The sequence below is a fragment of the Choloepus didactylus genome, chromosome 21 (genome assembly GCF_015220235.1).
Source record: "Choloepus didactylus isolate mChoDid1 chromosome 21, mChoDid1.pri, whole genome shotgun sequence".
NCBI classification, from domain to species: Eukaryota; Metazoa; Chordata; class Mammalia; order Pilosa; family Megalonychidae; genus Choloepus; species Choloepus didactylus.
In genome coordinates, this window is record NC_051327.1 from 36,829,387 (window position 1) to 36,843,439 (window position 14,053).

Consider the following 14,053-nt stretch of genomic DNA (forward strand, 5'->3'; position numbering starts at 1 on the left):
AACATTTTATCCTGAAGTTTTTTGGACATACTGAAAAGGTGAAATAATTGTGCTGTAATCACCTGCACAGCCACTGCCTAGATTAACTAAAATGTTTGACCATATTTACTTTATCACTTGTCTACCCGTGTGTCCATCCCTGTATCCATCCAAACATCCATCTGTCTGTCCATCCATCTTATTTTGAACATATTTCAAAGTAAACTGCAGACACCTATATGCTCCCCCATATGTCCTTCAGCGTCCTTGTTCCTTTTTAGGGTTACCTGGTGTTTCATCGGGTGCATAAGACATAATTTGTTTTCCACTGTGTTAGTGTCCGAGGGCTGCCATTACTGAAGTACCATGAACTGGATGGCTTAAAGCAACACAAATTTATTCTCCCAGCTCTGAAGTCTAGAAGTCTGAAATCCCGGGGCCGCAGGGCCAGGCTCCCCGTGAAGGTTCTCCAGGAAATTCTTCCTTGCCTCTTCCAGCTTCTGGTGTGGCCGGTGATCCTTGGCCATCCTTGTCCATCCTTCTCCATCCTTGTCATCCTTGTCCATCCTTGTCCATCCTTGTCATCCTTGGCCATCCTTGGCCATCCTTGTCATCCTTGGCCATCCTTGGCCATCCTTGGCCATCCTTGTCATCCTTGGCCATCCTTGGCCATCCTTGTCATCCTTGGCCATCCTTGGCCATCCTTGTCATCCTTGGCCATCCTTGGCCATCCTTGTCATCCTTGACCATCCTTGGCGTTCCTTGGGAGCTGCATCCCTCCAGTCTGCCTCTGTCTTCACAAGGCCACCTTTTCTCTGTGGCTGTGTCTCTTCCCCTCTTCTTTAAGGTCACCAGTGTGTCGGATTTAGGGCCCCACTGTAATCCACCATGACCTCCTCTTAACTCAATGACATCTGCCAAGACCTTATTTCCAAATAAGGTCACATGCACAGGGACCAGGGGTTACCACCTGAACAGATCTTTTGAGGGGACACAACTCAACCCAGAGCAGCTGGCCCCTTGCTGGGGGGCGCAGGTCACTTCCCATTGATGTGCTCAGTGCTCGATGGTGCTAAGTGCGCGCGCTGATGCCCGGTGCCCCTGATTTTCAAAGTTGAGTGAACAAAGGCTCAGTGCTTACATTGCCCAGGCATATAGCTAGGAAGAGATTCAGAAGCAGGTTGTTTAATTTGTTGTGTTTATAAACTCAAATCCGTGTTGAGTGCCCCTCGGGTTTCTGCCTCTTCTGCTGACTCATTGTCCCTGGTGCCACGAGGTAGGTTTGCTCCAGCAGAGGAGCAGGGACGAGAAGGGTCAGAGGAAGGGGAGGGGATGGGATGCCCCAGGCTCCTTCCCAGTCCTTCAGGCCGGGGCCATGTGGTCTACAGGGACCCATGAGCCTCGAGACGCTCCCTTGCCTGGTGGCTGACCTCACATTTTCTCCGCAGCCTTCCCAGAGGAGCTGCCCACAGACTTGAAGCACAGGAAGCTAGGTGAGTAGGATGGGGCAGAACCAGGCAATTTCAAGGCAGGAAAGCTCCTCAGGCAAATATACAAACTGGCATTCGAAAGCCGAGGCTCAGAGAGGTGAAGTCACTTGCCCAAGATTGCACAGCTAGAGAGAAGGGGAGCTGGGATTTGAGCCCAGATCGTCACGATTCACAATTTGAGGGCTGCAGGCGTTTCTCCTACAAAGGTTCTTTTCTAACAACCCGTTCTTCCTAATTCCAAGTCAGCACTGAGACGCCCTGCTGCACTGTACCTCCTGGCCACACTTCTCCTTTCAGGGTGCAGCCTCACCTGGGTCAGCCAGGAACCCGGTCCCCTCTGCCCTCCTCGGAACCCCCAGGCCTGCGCCCCTCTTCCCCCACACTCCTCATCTCCTCCCATCAGATGCTTCCTTCCCTCTCCTCCCCCCAATTGTTGTTGCAAAGATGGCAAGACCAGCCCCTGAGTGGGGATCAGACCGAGGAATGAAAGGCTCATAGCCTGATGGAGGAGGCCTGGTCTCTGCCCTCAGGAAGTTCCAGTCTGATGAGGAAGACAAGGTTCTTGCTCTCCAAGACCCCCAGTCGGATGCAGAAGGCAGGGGCTCTGCCCATGAAGATCTCCGGATGATGGAGAAATGATCCCTGTCCTTAGAGAGTTCCCAATCTGATGGGGGAGACAGGGGCCCTACTCTCCACGACCCCCAGGCAGACCTGTGCCCTGCCCATGGAGACCCCAAGATAATGGGGATGTGTTCTCTGTACTCAAGGAGCTCCCAGTCTGATGAGGGAGACAGTCTGTCTGCCCCAAGTCTGATGGGGGAGACATGGCATGGCCCCTGCCCTTCTGTCTTCAGGGCCTGAGCGCTTGGTGCTCCCCTAGGGCCTCCTGAGGGGCTCGGTGACTGGCTGAGGAAGGCAGTAGGGACCTGGGGCTCACAGCCCATCCCTAGCTCTCTGTCTCCAGCCTCTGGGACCCAGCCACCCTGCTCAGGGAAGCTCTGAGGGCTTGGTCATGAGGAGAGGGCTGGGAGTGGTTGCCTGGCACAGGAGAGTTCCCGAACAAACCCGCTCCAGCCAGGGCTGAGACAGAGAAGCGTTTCCCTCCAATGGCCAGGAGGGAGGCCCACGCAGCTCCCAGGATCCTCTCTAGCCCAGGAAGTCCCCTCCAGGCACTCACCCAGGTCTCACCCAGCCTCTCACGCAGCCCCCTCCCTCTATAGCCGAGCCCCCACTTGTAGCCATGGTGGCCAGCAGCTTCCTGGTGGGATCAGGGAGTGACGCCTCAGCCCTGCCTTGCCTGCCGTTATCGCCTCTTCTGTTCAACGAGAAGCTGCCACCAAGCCAGACCCGGCTGGAGGAGACTGTCCTGAGGCCCGGTATGTTGGGGGGCTTGAGAGGGTGGGCTTCCTGTTGGAGGTGGCAGAGGAATGGGGAGCTCCAGCAAGAACCTCTGCTTCCCCCGTTGGTGTCACCCACCTCTGTCCCAGCCAGTGTCATCCTCAGGGTCCCTGTCGGCTCAGTCCATGCCAGTGGATGTGCCTCAGCAGGACACACAGCCCCAGGAGACGTAGCGGGGATTCCTGTCAGTTAGGGAACTTGCCCACTGGCCCTAATCATCCATCACCTATTAACTGAGCATCTTCTTTATGCCAGGCAACTTTGCCAGGTGCCAGGGACACCACTATGGACAAGACAGACAGCTGTAACTCTTGGGGGGCATTACAGCCTGAGAAGGGGGTCAGATGTTAATCAAATCATCATGATTGTCTCTTGCAGTGCCCCCCTCCGATTCCTTGGTTGGCTGCCTGAATCTCCCTGCGGGACCCATCCGGATCATTCCCACCCTCCCCGCACTGCCCCAGGGACTCTGGCAAATCTCAGGGGCTGGGACCGGGGTCTCCAGTATACTCATCTACCACGGTGAGTGCAAGGCCTGGTGCCCCAGCCCCCACTCCTTCCAACCTGACTGCCCCCTGCCCCTGTCCTCCCCCAGACTCCAGACATCCGGCAGGCAGGCAGGTGTGGTCCAGCTCCCCTCATACTCCTCCCTCCCCAGCACACCTGTCTCTGACCCCATTTCCCAAAAATCAAAGCAGAGGAGCAGAGCTCCCTGAGGTGGCCTGGATGAGTGACCGACTGAGTGGTGATGGAGCCTTCCAGCTGTCAATTTCCCACTCTGACCATTAGTTTTTCTGTATCTTTTTACAAATTTATTATATTTTTAAATTGCAAAATTGTTTGACCTTCATTAACCTGCTCCTTAATAAGCCAAGTGCTGAGAGACCCTACAAGAGTTAACTGAGACTCTCCCTCACTCCCTCATCCACCAACACCAACAGCTTGGTGTGCATCCTTGCACAGATTTCTCAGAATTGCCTTGTTTCCTGGTTGGTAAAATGAGGTTGGGTGGTCCCTGCTGACCGGCTACACTGAGGGGTTATGATTTTTCCCCGGGGGAAGGCACATTTGGGCTCTCAGGGAAGGGCCAGGGGGTGCTTCTGCTCAATTCTAGGAGCTTCTTTTCAAAGTCAAATGCTAGTTTCTGTTTAATGTCCTGGAGCCCCAGAGGAGGGAATGGTGCCTGACTTCTAGGAAAAGGGAAAAGGGGCACTGACCACAGAGTGGGAAGAATGCTATATTAGCACCTGCCCTGAGCTCCGTCTGAGCTGTGCACTGCCATCATGTCCATTTCACACAGGGGGAAACCGAGGCTCCAGGAGCTGGGTGCAATTCCAGAGCTCTTTCCTTGGCTCCATCTTCCTATGGAAGCTCCCCTCCCCTCTCCCCAGACTTCCCAAGCTGCACAGCCTGATTTGGGGTGGGGGTGACCCCAGCGGATTCCTGGATGCATTCCTGGTTGCTCTGACACGATTCTGTCTCCTGACATAGGTGAGATTCCCCCGGCCAGCCAAGTGCCCCCTTCCAGTGGCCCAGCTGTCCACAGCCTCCCGAGGTCCCCAGACCGGCCCGGCTCCACCAGCCCCTTCGCTCCGTCGGCAGCCGACCTGCCCAGCCTGCCGGAGCCTGCCCTGACCTCCCGTGCAGCCACAGCGGGTGAGGGCCTCCGGGCCTGTGGGAGTTCCTGAAAGCAGGATTGAGAGGGGCCGGGTTGGGAGGACTTGCCTCAGACAAAGTCCACAGCGACCGCCTGCCTGGACAGCAGCTCGTATTAGCGGGTAAAGCAGGCAGTGCAGAGGGTGTCCAGGGCGCTGGGAGGGAGAGGAGGGGACAAATGGAGAACCTATACCCTGCCCAAGTGGGGCCACCAGCCTTTAGCTGCTTATCGTCCTGCAGGGAAGCAGGCCCAGGGTGGCCAGAACTTCTAATTTGTCAGGAGACTCTGGAAATCTGGAATTTTACATAGATACTGTGATTTTTAAAACATTGGTGAACCTTCCAGAAATACACTGTTGGCAGCTACAGCCTCAGGTCACCATCTCATAACCTCGTTCCTGGGGAGACTCAACTCATGCAGGCTGTGCCCTGGGCTGGCCTCGGGTGCCCAGAGGTCCGGGCGCCGCAGAGGGAGGGAAGTCCCCAGGGCACCCCTCACCCTGACTCTGACGCTGGCTTCTTCATCTCCAGAGGAGGAAACTTCTCCTACCCAATGCCCAGAGGCTCGCGAGGTCTCCAGCAAGGTTCCAAAGTGGCCTGGTGAGTGGCGGCGGGGACCCTGCCTTGGGGTACCGGGAGCAGAAGCCCAAGTCTGGCTTTGCTCATTCATTCACTCCATATTTATTCAGTCCCTTATTTGTGGGCTCACTCATTCCTTCATACACGTACTCTTTTGATTATTGCATTCGTTGAGGAGCTACCACCACACAAGTCCATGCCGGGAGTCGGTGTGTAATGAGAGGGGAGTGTGAATGACTGGGTGAGTGAATGAATGAAGAAGTCAACGGATGGTTGGAATGAAAGAGTTAGCAAGAGAAGGCTGAGTTAGCAGGTGCTTGCTCTGTACCAGGGACTCTCCTAAGCATTTGTGGTCTGTTAAATCATTGGCGTTTCAGTGACCCTATGAAGGAGGCACTCTGATTACCCCCATTTGACAGAGGGGCAAACTGAGGCATAACAGGGTCTATAACTTGCTTGAGATTACTTGTAAGTGGTGGCACTAGGATTTGAACCCAGACAGACGGGCTCCGCTGTCTTAGCCCTTAACCCTCCCCCACTACGGCCTCCCCTAGCGAGCAAGTAAATGAAGGAATGAGAAAAGGAATAAAAGGAGTGGCTCAATGAACGAGCGAGATGATGAGTGCCCGAATGGGTGCGGCCATGAATGAATGAATGAATGAGTGAATGAGTGGGTGGTGGACTGAGGCCGTTATGGAGGAAGACTGTGTGGTCTTCTGCTGGCCAGTCCTGCCACTCAACCCTGACCCCCGCCCCCCCACCTCTTGGCCCCTGCAGAGGGGGTGGAGCGCTTCTGCAGCGCCCTCCGGGACAAGTACCTGGCCGAGCCCGCAGGCCTGGATGGCTTCCTGGTGGAGGCGGAACTGGCGTGGGCACGACTGGAGAGGAGCGGCGGCAAGGGCCAGGAGAGGGAGCTGGCCACGCAGGACTGGGCGGAGCGGCAGCAGGTCCGCGGGGGCCTGGCGGAGGTGCTGCTGGCCGCCGGTGACCGGCGGCGGCGGCGCGAGACGCAGGTGATCGCCGTGCTGGGCAAAGCGGGGCTGGGCAAGAGCTGCTGGGCCCGGGCCGTGAGCTGGGCCTGGGCCTGTGGGCAGCTGCCACAATACGACTTCGTCTTCTACTTCCCCTGCCACTCCTTGGACCGTCTGGGGGACACCTGTCGTTTGCAAGATCTGCTCTTCTCCCTGGGCCCACAGCCGCTGCCGGCCGACGACGAGGTCTTTGGCCACGTGGTGAGGCGGCCTGAGCGCCTTCTGCTCATCCTGGATGGCTTTGAGGAACTCGAGGCCCACGAGGGCCTCCTGCACAGTGGGTGCGGACCTGCGCCCACGGAACCCCACTCCCCCAGGGGGCTCCTGGCCGGCCTCTTCCAGAGGAAGCTACTCCGTGGCTGCACCCTGCTCCTCACGGCCCGGCCCCGGGGCCGCCTGGCTCAGAGCCTGGCCAAGGCTGACGTCCTGCTCGAGGTGGCTGGCTTCTCCGCTGAGCAGGCCGAGACCTATGTGACCCGCTACTTTGGGCTTTCGGGGGCCACCGAGCAGGAAGAGAGAGCTGTGAAGCTGCTCCGAGGCCAGCCGTTTCTGCTCAGTCACAGCCACAGCCCCACTTTGTGCCGGGCCGTGTGCCAGCTCTGTGAGGCTCTCCTGGAGTCGGGGGAGGAGGCCGAGCTGCCCTCCACCCTCACGGGACTCTATGTCGGCCTCCTAGGCCCGGCAGCCCGCGATGGACCCCCCGGCGCCCTGATGGGGCTGGCTAAGCTGGCCTGGGAGCTGGGCCGGAGGCACAAGAGCACCCTGCAGGAGGTCCAGCTCCCGTCGGCTGAGCTGGAGGCCTGGGCTGTGGCCAGGGGCCTGCTGAAGGCCTCCCTGGGGGCCCCCGTGGCGGAGCTGGCCTTCTCCAGCTTCCACCTGCAGTGCTTCCTGGGAGCTGTATGGCTGGCTCTGAGCAGTGAAGTCAAGGACAAGGAGCTGCCGCAGTATTTGGCCCTGACCCCGCGGAAGAAGAGGCCTTACGATAACTGGCTGGAGGCCGTGCCCCGCTTTCTCGCCGGCCTGCTCTTCCAGCCTCGTGCCCGCTGCCTGGAGGTTCTGACCGGGCCGGTGGCGGCCACCTCGGTGGACAGGAAGCAGAAGGCGCTCACGCGCTACCTGAGGCGGCTGCAGCCCGGGACGCTGTGGGCAGGGCGGCTGCTGGAGCTGCTGCACTGTGCCCACGAGGCGGAGGACGCTGGGCTTTGGCAGCACGTGGTGCAGGGGCTCCCCGCCCGCCTCTCCTTCCGGGGAACCCGGCTCATGCCGCCCGACGCCCATGTGCTGGGCAGGGCCCTGGAAGCAGCAGGCCGTGACTTCTCCCTGGACCTCCGCAGTACAGGCATCGACCCCCCTGGACTGGGGAGCCTCGTGGGGCTCAGTTGCGTCACTCATTTCAGGTGGGGTCCGGGGAGATGGGAGAGTCTCCCTTGTGTGGGGCACGTCCTGTGGTCTCGGTGTTGTGCCCAGAGCTCACTCTGTGGGTCTCATTTTGTAGACACAGCAGCTGGAGGGGGCAGGATTGAGTTCCCTGGTTTTTAAGATGGGAGGAAGCCCAGGCTCAGAGAGGGACAGTAACTTATCCAAAGCCACACAGCCAGTGAGGGGGCAGTGCCATTCATTCAACCCGTATTTGAAGGCCAGCTCTGTGCCAGGCACTGTACCATGTCTAGAATCTAACACTGATCTCAGTTTGAATTCATTTTCTTCTCTCCATCTCCTGATCTAGCCATTGCTTAGTTATGCTTGGATTGAAGCCACAGTCGCCCTTGCCTTCCCTGCCTCTGTCCTCTCCTCCTCCTCTCCAGTTTCCATTCAGCCACCAGAGCAATCTCAGAACTCAAGTCTGATCATATCCCACTCCTGCTTACAGCCTTTCATTCCACTGAAGTCTAAATTTCTTAATTGGACTCATTTCAGTCCTTCTACGATCTGCTCAATCACTATGGCCTCAACACCAGAGAATCCCTCCCACCTTCCCACCAAAATTACTTTGCCCAAGCTGTAAGTTCCTATACCATTATAACAGTTCAACTGAGTGTTTAGCACTGAGCTTCCTGATAGCCAAAGCAAAAAGGGAAACAAGACCACTGTGAATGTTGAGGGAAAGGAGGAATCAACAAGGGCTGGGGTGATCATGGAAGGCTTTCTGGTACAGGTGGGGGTTGGCCTAAGGACGGAGAATTGGTAGGAAGGTCCCTTCACGGAGCTACCCCCTCCATTATGGTCTAGCCCGGTCACTGTGCCCGGGTCTGAGGCCCTCCTTCCACAGGGCTGCCCTGAGCGACACAGTGGGGCTGTGGGAGTCCCTGCAGCAGTGTGGGGAGGCCGAGCTACTCCGGGCGGCGGAGGAGAAGTTCATCATTGAGCCTTTCAAGGCCGAATCTGTGAAGGATGTGGCAGACCTGGCTAATCTTGTGCAGATCCAGAGGTGAGGGGACTGGGGGTGGGGTGGGGGGGTGGCGCTGCCTCCAGGCCACTCAGATTGAGGATGTATAGGACCTGATATCAAGTTTGTCACTCTCCTACCCTTTGGGACACCCAATGACAACCCCAGAATCTCCCACTGCAGTGGGCCACCCAGGTGGAGCCCCCGGACTTAAAATTTTGTCCCATTCAAAACTCACCGTCATGCACCCAATTCCTTCTCAGCTAAAGCTGGGGGAGAAGCTCTTTGCTGCTGGGAGTTAGTGAGGTCACCCTCTGCACCTAGTGACAGAGGAAACACCTGCAGCCACCCTCTGAGGCAGCCCACACAGTATCGGTCCCGAGGGACTTAGGTCCAGAAGAAACTTGACCCAGAATGGGGTTAATTGCCTTTCATTTGTCCCTTCATCAGCACTGTTTGAGCACCTACTGTGTGCTCTCTGGGGTAGGTGCTGGTAAGTGCCTGCTCTGAAGCTCTTTTCCAGGACACACTCAGATGCCTTCACAGCATCCTTGTCCTGAGATTTTTCTTTTTCATGGGGGCAACAGTAGCCCCAAGGAAGGCCTTCCTTCCGGGGAATTTGGGGCACTGGGGCAGGCATCATGGGACAGAGGGGTAGGGCTCAGCTACAGGCAAAGAATCCGCTCCCCCTGACATTGCCTGTTCTATCCAGGACTAGAAGCTCCTCAGAAGACCCAGCTGGGGTGCTCCCTGCTGTCCGAGCCCTTAAGAAGCTGGAGTTCGCGTAAGTGAAGGGGTGATAGCTGAGCTTGGGCTGCCAGAATGGATGGGCCCCCCAGAATCATTCTTACCCTCTTGTCCTGCCCCTCTGGAAACCAGCATCCAGCACTGGGAGCGTGGCCAGCCCAGGCTAGTGCTGAGCTTTCCGGGTGTGAAGCTAACTGGTCCATTTTCAGGTTAACATTCTCATTTGCTTATTTAATTTGATGCTCATTGGGTAGCTACAGTGTGTGACAGGTCCCTGTCCCCTGTCCTCCAGGAGCTTCCGGTCTAGTGTAAATAGACGACAGCCACCTGCTGTGACGGGTGTCAGGATGCACAAGGGCTGTGTGAGCACAGGTTTGGGGGAAGTCGGGGGGACTTCCCGGAGGTGGCGATATCTGTTTGGCAAATAAATAGGAACGAGCCAGGTGGGTTGGCCATGGGAGTGAGAGGTGGGGAGGGCTTGCAGGACTTGTAATTTGGCCCGGGTAGGACCCCAGCAGATGACCCTCCTTAAGAGAGGGTTGCCATGACCACTGCCTGAGTCCCTTCCCCTGGCGTGGCCATGGGCTGCACAATGCCCCTTGTGTCTGAGCCTGCCCCAGCCCACCTGCCCTCTGTGTGCTCTGTGTCTGCACAGTTCTCAGCCCTGGCTGCACAGCAGAATGGTCAGTGTTCTGATCCTGCTCCAACCCAGCAACTCAGACCAAAGACTCCCCCCATTTTGGAGAATTCCCAGGAGGTTTTATGCTGTGCCCAGGGGTGGCTCATCATCCAGGTTTTCCCGGGAAGTCGGCAGCCCTCTGTCGAAACAAAGTGTTTCACTCTGCAGAGCGCTTGTGCCCCTCTTGGGTCACGGGATCCTCCTCTGGCCATGTTGCTACCATCTCATTATACAGACACTGTCCCCAAGGCCTGGAGAGTTCAAGTTGTTTGTCCAAAGTCACAAAAGTCAGGGCTGTCTGCGGTCCAACAAAAGCAGCAAATTAAGTGTTTGGCCCTCATTAGGGTTCTAATATCATCTAAGGATGTGTGTGTGTGTATATACATATGCACGTATACACACAGATGTGTCTACCTGCAATACAATACATGTACAACAATATAATTATATTATATAAATACTATATTATTCATATATCATATTGTATAAACCTATCAGATAGACATTATATTTATACTTATGTTTATTTATGTAAATATTATATATAATCGCATTACTCTCGAGCTACTCAGGGGAAACGGAGGCCCTGCGAGGTTAAGGGACTTGCTCTAGGTCACCCAGCTGGCCACCCACAGGCTGTCAGCTCCTCTGATCGCTGCTCCCCACCCACCCCACGCTCCCCAGAAAAGCCTCCATCTCTTGTTTTGAACAGGGACAAGGTGCTTATTTGTACAGAGGTAAAAATGTTGCTGAAAAGAGGAAATGTATGAAAACAGTCTCTGATGGCTGCTTCTGGCTTAGAATTATTTTCAGCCTAAAAAGCCCCTGGTTTGAGGTCAGAACTATGCTCTAGGGAACAGCAGCTGTGGGGTGGAACAGCCACCTAAAGACAGAAGCCCACAGAGGTTCTGAGGAAGGAAGGAAGGGAGGGAGGGAGGAAGGACTATTTCGGGCATGCTCTCTGGAAGCAGCTGTAGCTGGCACCCCATTTCCCTCACCCTGCTTTGTCAGATGAGGCCACTGGGCCGCTCAAAGCCCTGCAGCACCCCCTCTTAGGCAGGGTCCTGCCCAACTCGGCCTCGTTTACCTCTTCAACCTTATTTCCTGCACTTTCTTGCTTGTCTATGCAGTGAAGCCACATGGGCCTCCTTGCTGGTTTTTGGCCTCACTATACTCGGTCCCTCCTCAGGACCTTGGCGCTGGCCGTGCCCTCTAGCTGCCTCACTCTTCCCAGGCCCTTACACAGCCCTGGACCCCTTCTGACCTTTACTCCAATGTCATCTTCTCAGCAAAGCCTTTAATGACTGCATGTTTAAAGTCCCAGTCAGCCTCCGCCCACTGTAGCTTTTCTTCATATTCCTTAATCATCTAACACACCAGATGCTTTACCGATTCCTTTGATTTTCTGTCTTCCGGCTGGAGTGTCAGCTCTAGGAGAGCGGGGACACTTTGTCTGTTTTGTGTACGGCTATCTCCCTGGCCTGGCCTAGAGTAGAAAAGCAATGAACATTAGACGACTGTATTCCTTAATCCCTCCAACAACCTCATGAGATTGGGGCTAAATATTTTAAGGAGACTGAGACTCGGAGGGGAGGAATTTGTCCCAGGCCCCACGGGAGGTAAGCGGCAGAGCTAGGATTCAAATCTGGCTTTGGCTCCCATCCTGCGGTTTTCCTGCCGAGGCAAGTGGTTTGCAGACTTTGGGATTTCAGAGACCAAGAATATTTCGTTCGAGTGACCACGTGGCGTGTCTTAGTTTCCTGCGGTTGCTGCAATAAAGTGCCACGAACTTGGTGGCTTGAAAGGATCGAAATTCACTGTCTCGCAGCTCTAGAGCCTAGAAGTCCGAAATGCTTCCTCTGAAACCTGCAGGGAAAGTCCTTCCTGGTGGTTACCAGCCGTCCCTGGCGCTCCTTGGCTTGCAGCTGCAGATCTTCCTTCCTGCCTCTCGTCACCAGGTGGCCTCTCCACGGGTGTCCGGGCCATGTCTCCTCCTCTTACAAACACACCCATCAAACTGCATTAAGGGCCCATCCTTCTCCCACTGGACCCCATCTTAACTATTCGTATCTGCGATGACCCCATTTCCCCAGAGGGTCAGTTCCTGAGGTCCAGGTGTTGGGACTTTAACCCACCTTTTGGGGAGACATGAGTCAACCCATACTAGAGCTACCAACTTTTAACTTTTATCAAGTATGTTCATTAAAACTGGCAAATAACAGAATAACTGCTGCCAGCGCCGTAATTTTGTCAAAGAATGAACATTTTTAATCGAAAAAATATGAAGGACGGGATTTCAGAATAAAAGACAGTCTTTTACATCAAATACATTTAGCCATGTTTTAAAAACCAAACCAAAAAGCCCTCCATTGTCCTTATTTCCTTATCCCTTGAGGTCTAATCAAAACATCAATCCAGGATGTGTGACCTTATGTGCCTGATTTAACTCCTGTGCCTCAGTTTCCTGATCCCAGTGAAGGGCCTAGCCATTGTCTGGGGTATAATAAGCTTAATCAACTGTTCTTTCTGTTCTTCAAATGCAAAGGCGAGTAAGTAAGCTGACTTTCTCAGGGACTGGTGGTGTCCCCAGGTGGGCATTTGGGGACCACGTCACCAGGCCTGGGTGGGAGATGCGTGCATGTGTGTGTTGGGGGGAGTGGGAGCTGGCTCCCCTTCTCAGGGATGAAAACCGGGGAACCCCCAGCAGGCATAAGGGACTTGGGGTCCCACCTGGCAGGGGTGGGGGCAGGGAGGTGAAGGGGAGGGGACCTGGATGCGCCTGGCTTCCGAGCCCGGGTGTCCATCCCACCCTGCGGCAGAATCCAGCACCTCGAGTGTCCCTGGTTCTAACCCCTGCTTTTTGCCTCTTAGGCTGGGCCCCGTCTCCGGTCCCCAGGCTTTCCCCAAGCTGGTGGCGATCCTCACGGCTTTTTCCTCCCTACAGCACTTGGAGTGAGTACAGACCCCTGGACCCATCCCTCCCCTCCGTCTCGAGCTTTGGCAGCCCCAAGCTCCAGCCTCTGTAGTGCAGAGAGAAGGGCCTTTTTTATTATCCCCAACAATAAAAAAAAAAAATTCAGGATGCTTTTGTGGCCCTGTATGGTTTCCTCCCAGCCACTCCATCGGGGGGGCAGGGTGGGGGAGCACAATCTGACTTTCCAGTGGAGAAAATCGAGGCTCTAAGGGATTGAGGAAGTTGCCCAATTTCCCAGGGATCCTAAGAAGCAAAACGGGGATTTGAGCCTGTTGGGAGCTAGAGCCTTGCCCCCCGGTTCTCTGACTGGCACCCCAAGGTGATGAGGGCTTGTTCTCCCAGGCTCAGGGGTGGGGGTGAGGAAGCTTCCCCAATGCTGGCTGATGGCTCCCTTCTGATCCCACCTGCAGCCTGGACTCACTGAGCGAGAACAAGATTGGGGACGAGGGTGTCGCCCAGCTCTCGGCCACCTTCCCTCAGCTGAAGGCCCTGGAGACACTCAAGTGAGTGGGCTGGGGCCGACTTCCTGACACTTCTGCCCCCCAAGTCCAACGGGCTTTTCTCATTGTTTTAGTCATCCATCCAATCAATCAATTATTCAGTCAATCATTCGTCTCAATGATCAGTCAATCATTCATTCATTCATTCAACAGCTCATTTGCTTATGTCTCCATTCAGCCATTCATTTAATGATTCATTCATCTGATAGTTTATTTTTTTAATCAACAAATATTTAATGGGCACCTATGTGTGCAGGCACCATTCCAGGCCTGGAGACCCAGCTTTGGACAAATCAAACAAAGCCCCTGACCTCCAGGATCTTAAATTCTAGTCAGGAGACACAATAAACGAGCACAAAAATAAATGAATCCTTGATTATAATGTACATGGTGATGAGAATAAATGATGCTTACCAACAAAATTACACAGGGGAAGCAGGCAAAATAGAAGAGGTAGAATGGGGTATATCGCTAAGACAATACTATCAAAACAGAAAAATCTTATTCTTTTAACTGACCCCTCCTCCCCTCTCCCATCGCTTCCTTCTTTCCCCACTTAACAAGTATTTGTTGAGCACCTGCTATGTGCTCGGCATGGCTCTAGGCGCAGGGATACAGAAAAGGACAAAACAGA

General features: G+C 55.0%; 1 protein-coding gene across 7 annotated transcripts in view; it reads left to right on the top strand.

Annotated features, from left to right (window-relative positions):
• CIITA (class II major histocompatibility complex transactivator) overlaps positions 1-14,053 on the top strand; it is a 45,851-nt gene that overhangs the window by 26,660 nt on the left and 5,138 nt on the right. For 4 of the 7 annotated variants that reach the window (XM_037813504.1, XM_037813505.1, XM_037813506.1 and 1 more), the window contains exons 6-15: positions 1,428-1,472; positions 2,690-2,845; positions 3,246-3,389; positions 4,359-4,523; positions 5,055-5,123; positions 5,880-7,530; positions 8,403-8,561; positions 9,232-9,303; positions 12,817-12,897; positions 13,330-13,422. In XM_037813504.1, coding sequence (XP_037669432.1) covers positions 1,428-1,472; positions 2,690-2,845; positions 3,246-3,389; positions 4,359-4,523; positions 5,055-5,123; positions 5,880-7,530; positions 8,403-8,561; positions 9,232-9,303; positions 12,817-12,897; positions 13,330-13,422 — 2,635 coding nt within the window. Of the gene's footprint in view, positions 1-1,427; positions 1,473-2,689; positions 2,846-3,245; positions 3,390-4,358; positions 4,524-5,054; positions 5,124-5,879; positions 7,531-8,362; positions 8,562-9,231; positions 9,308-11,773; positions 12,695-12,816; positions 12,898-13,329; positions 13,423-14,053 lie in introns of those variants that run through there. The other 3 variants (XR_005213456.1, XM_037813508.1, XR_005213457.1) reach the window with 3 other exon arrangements.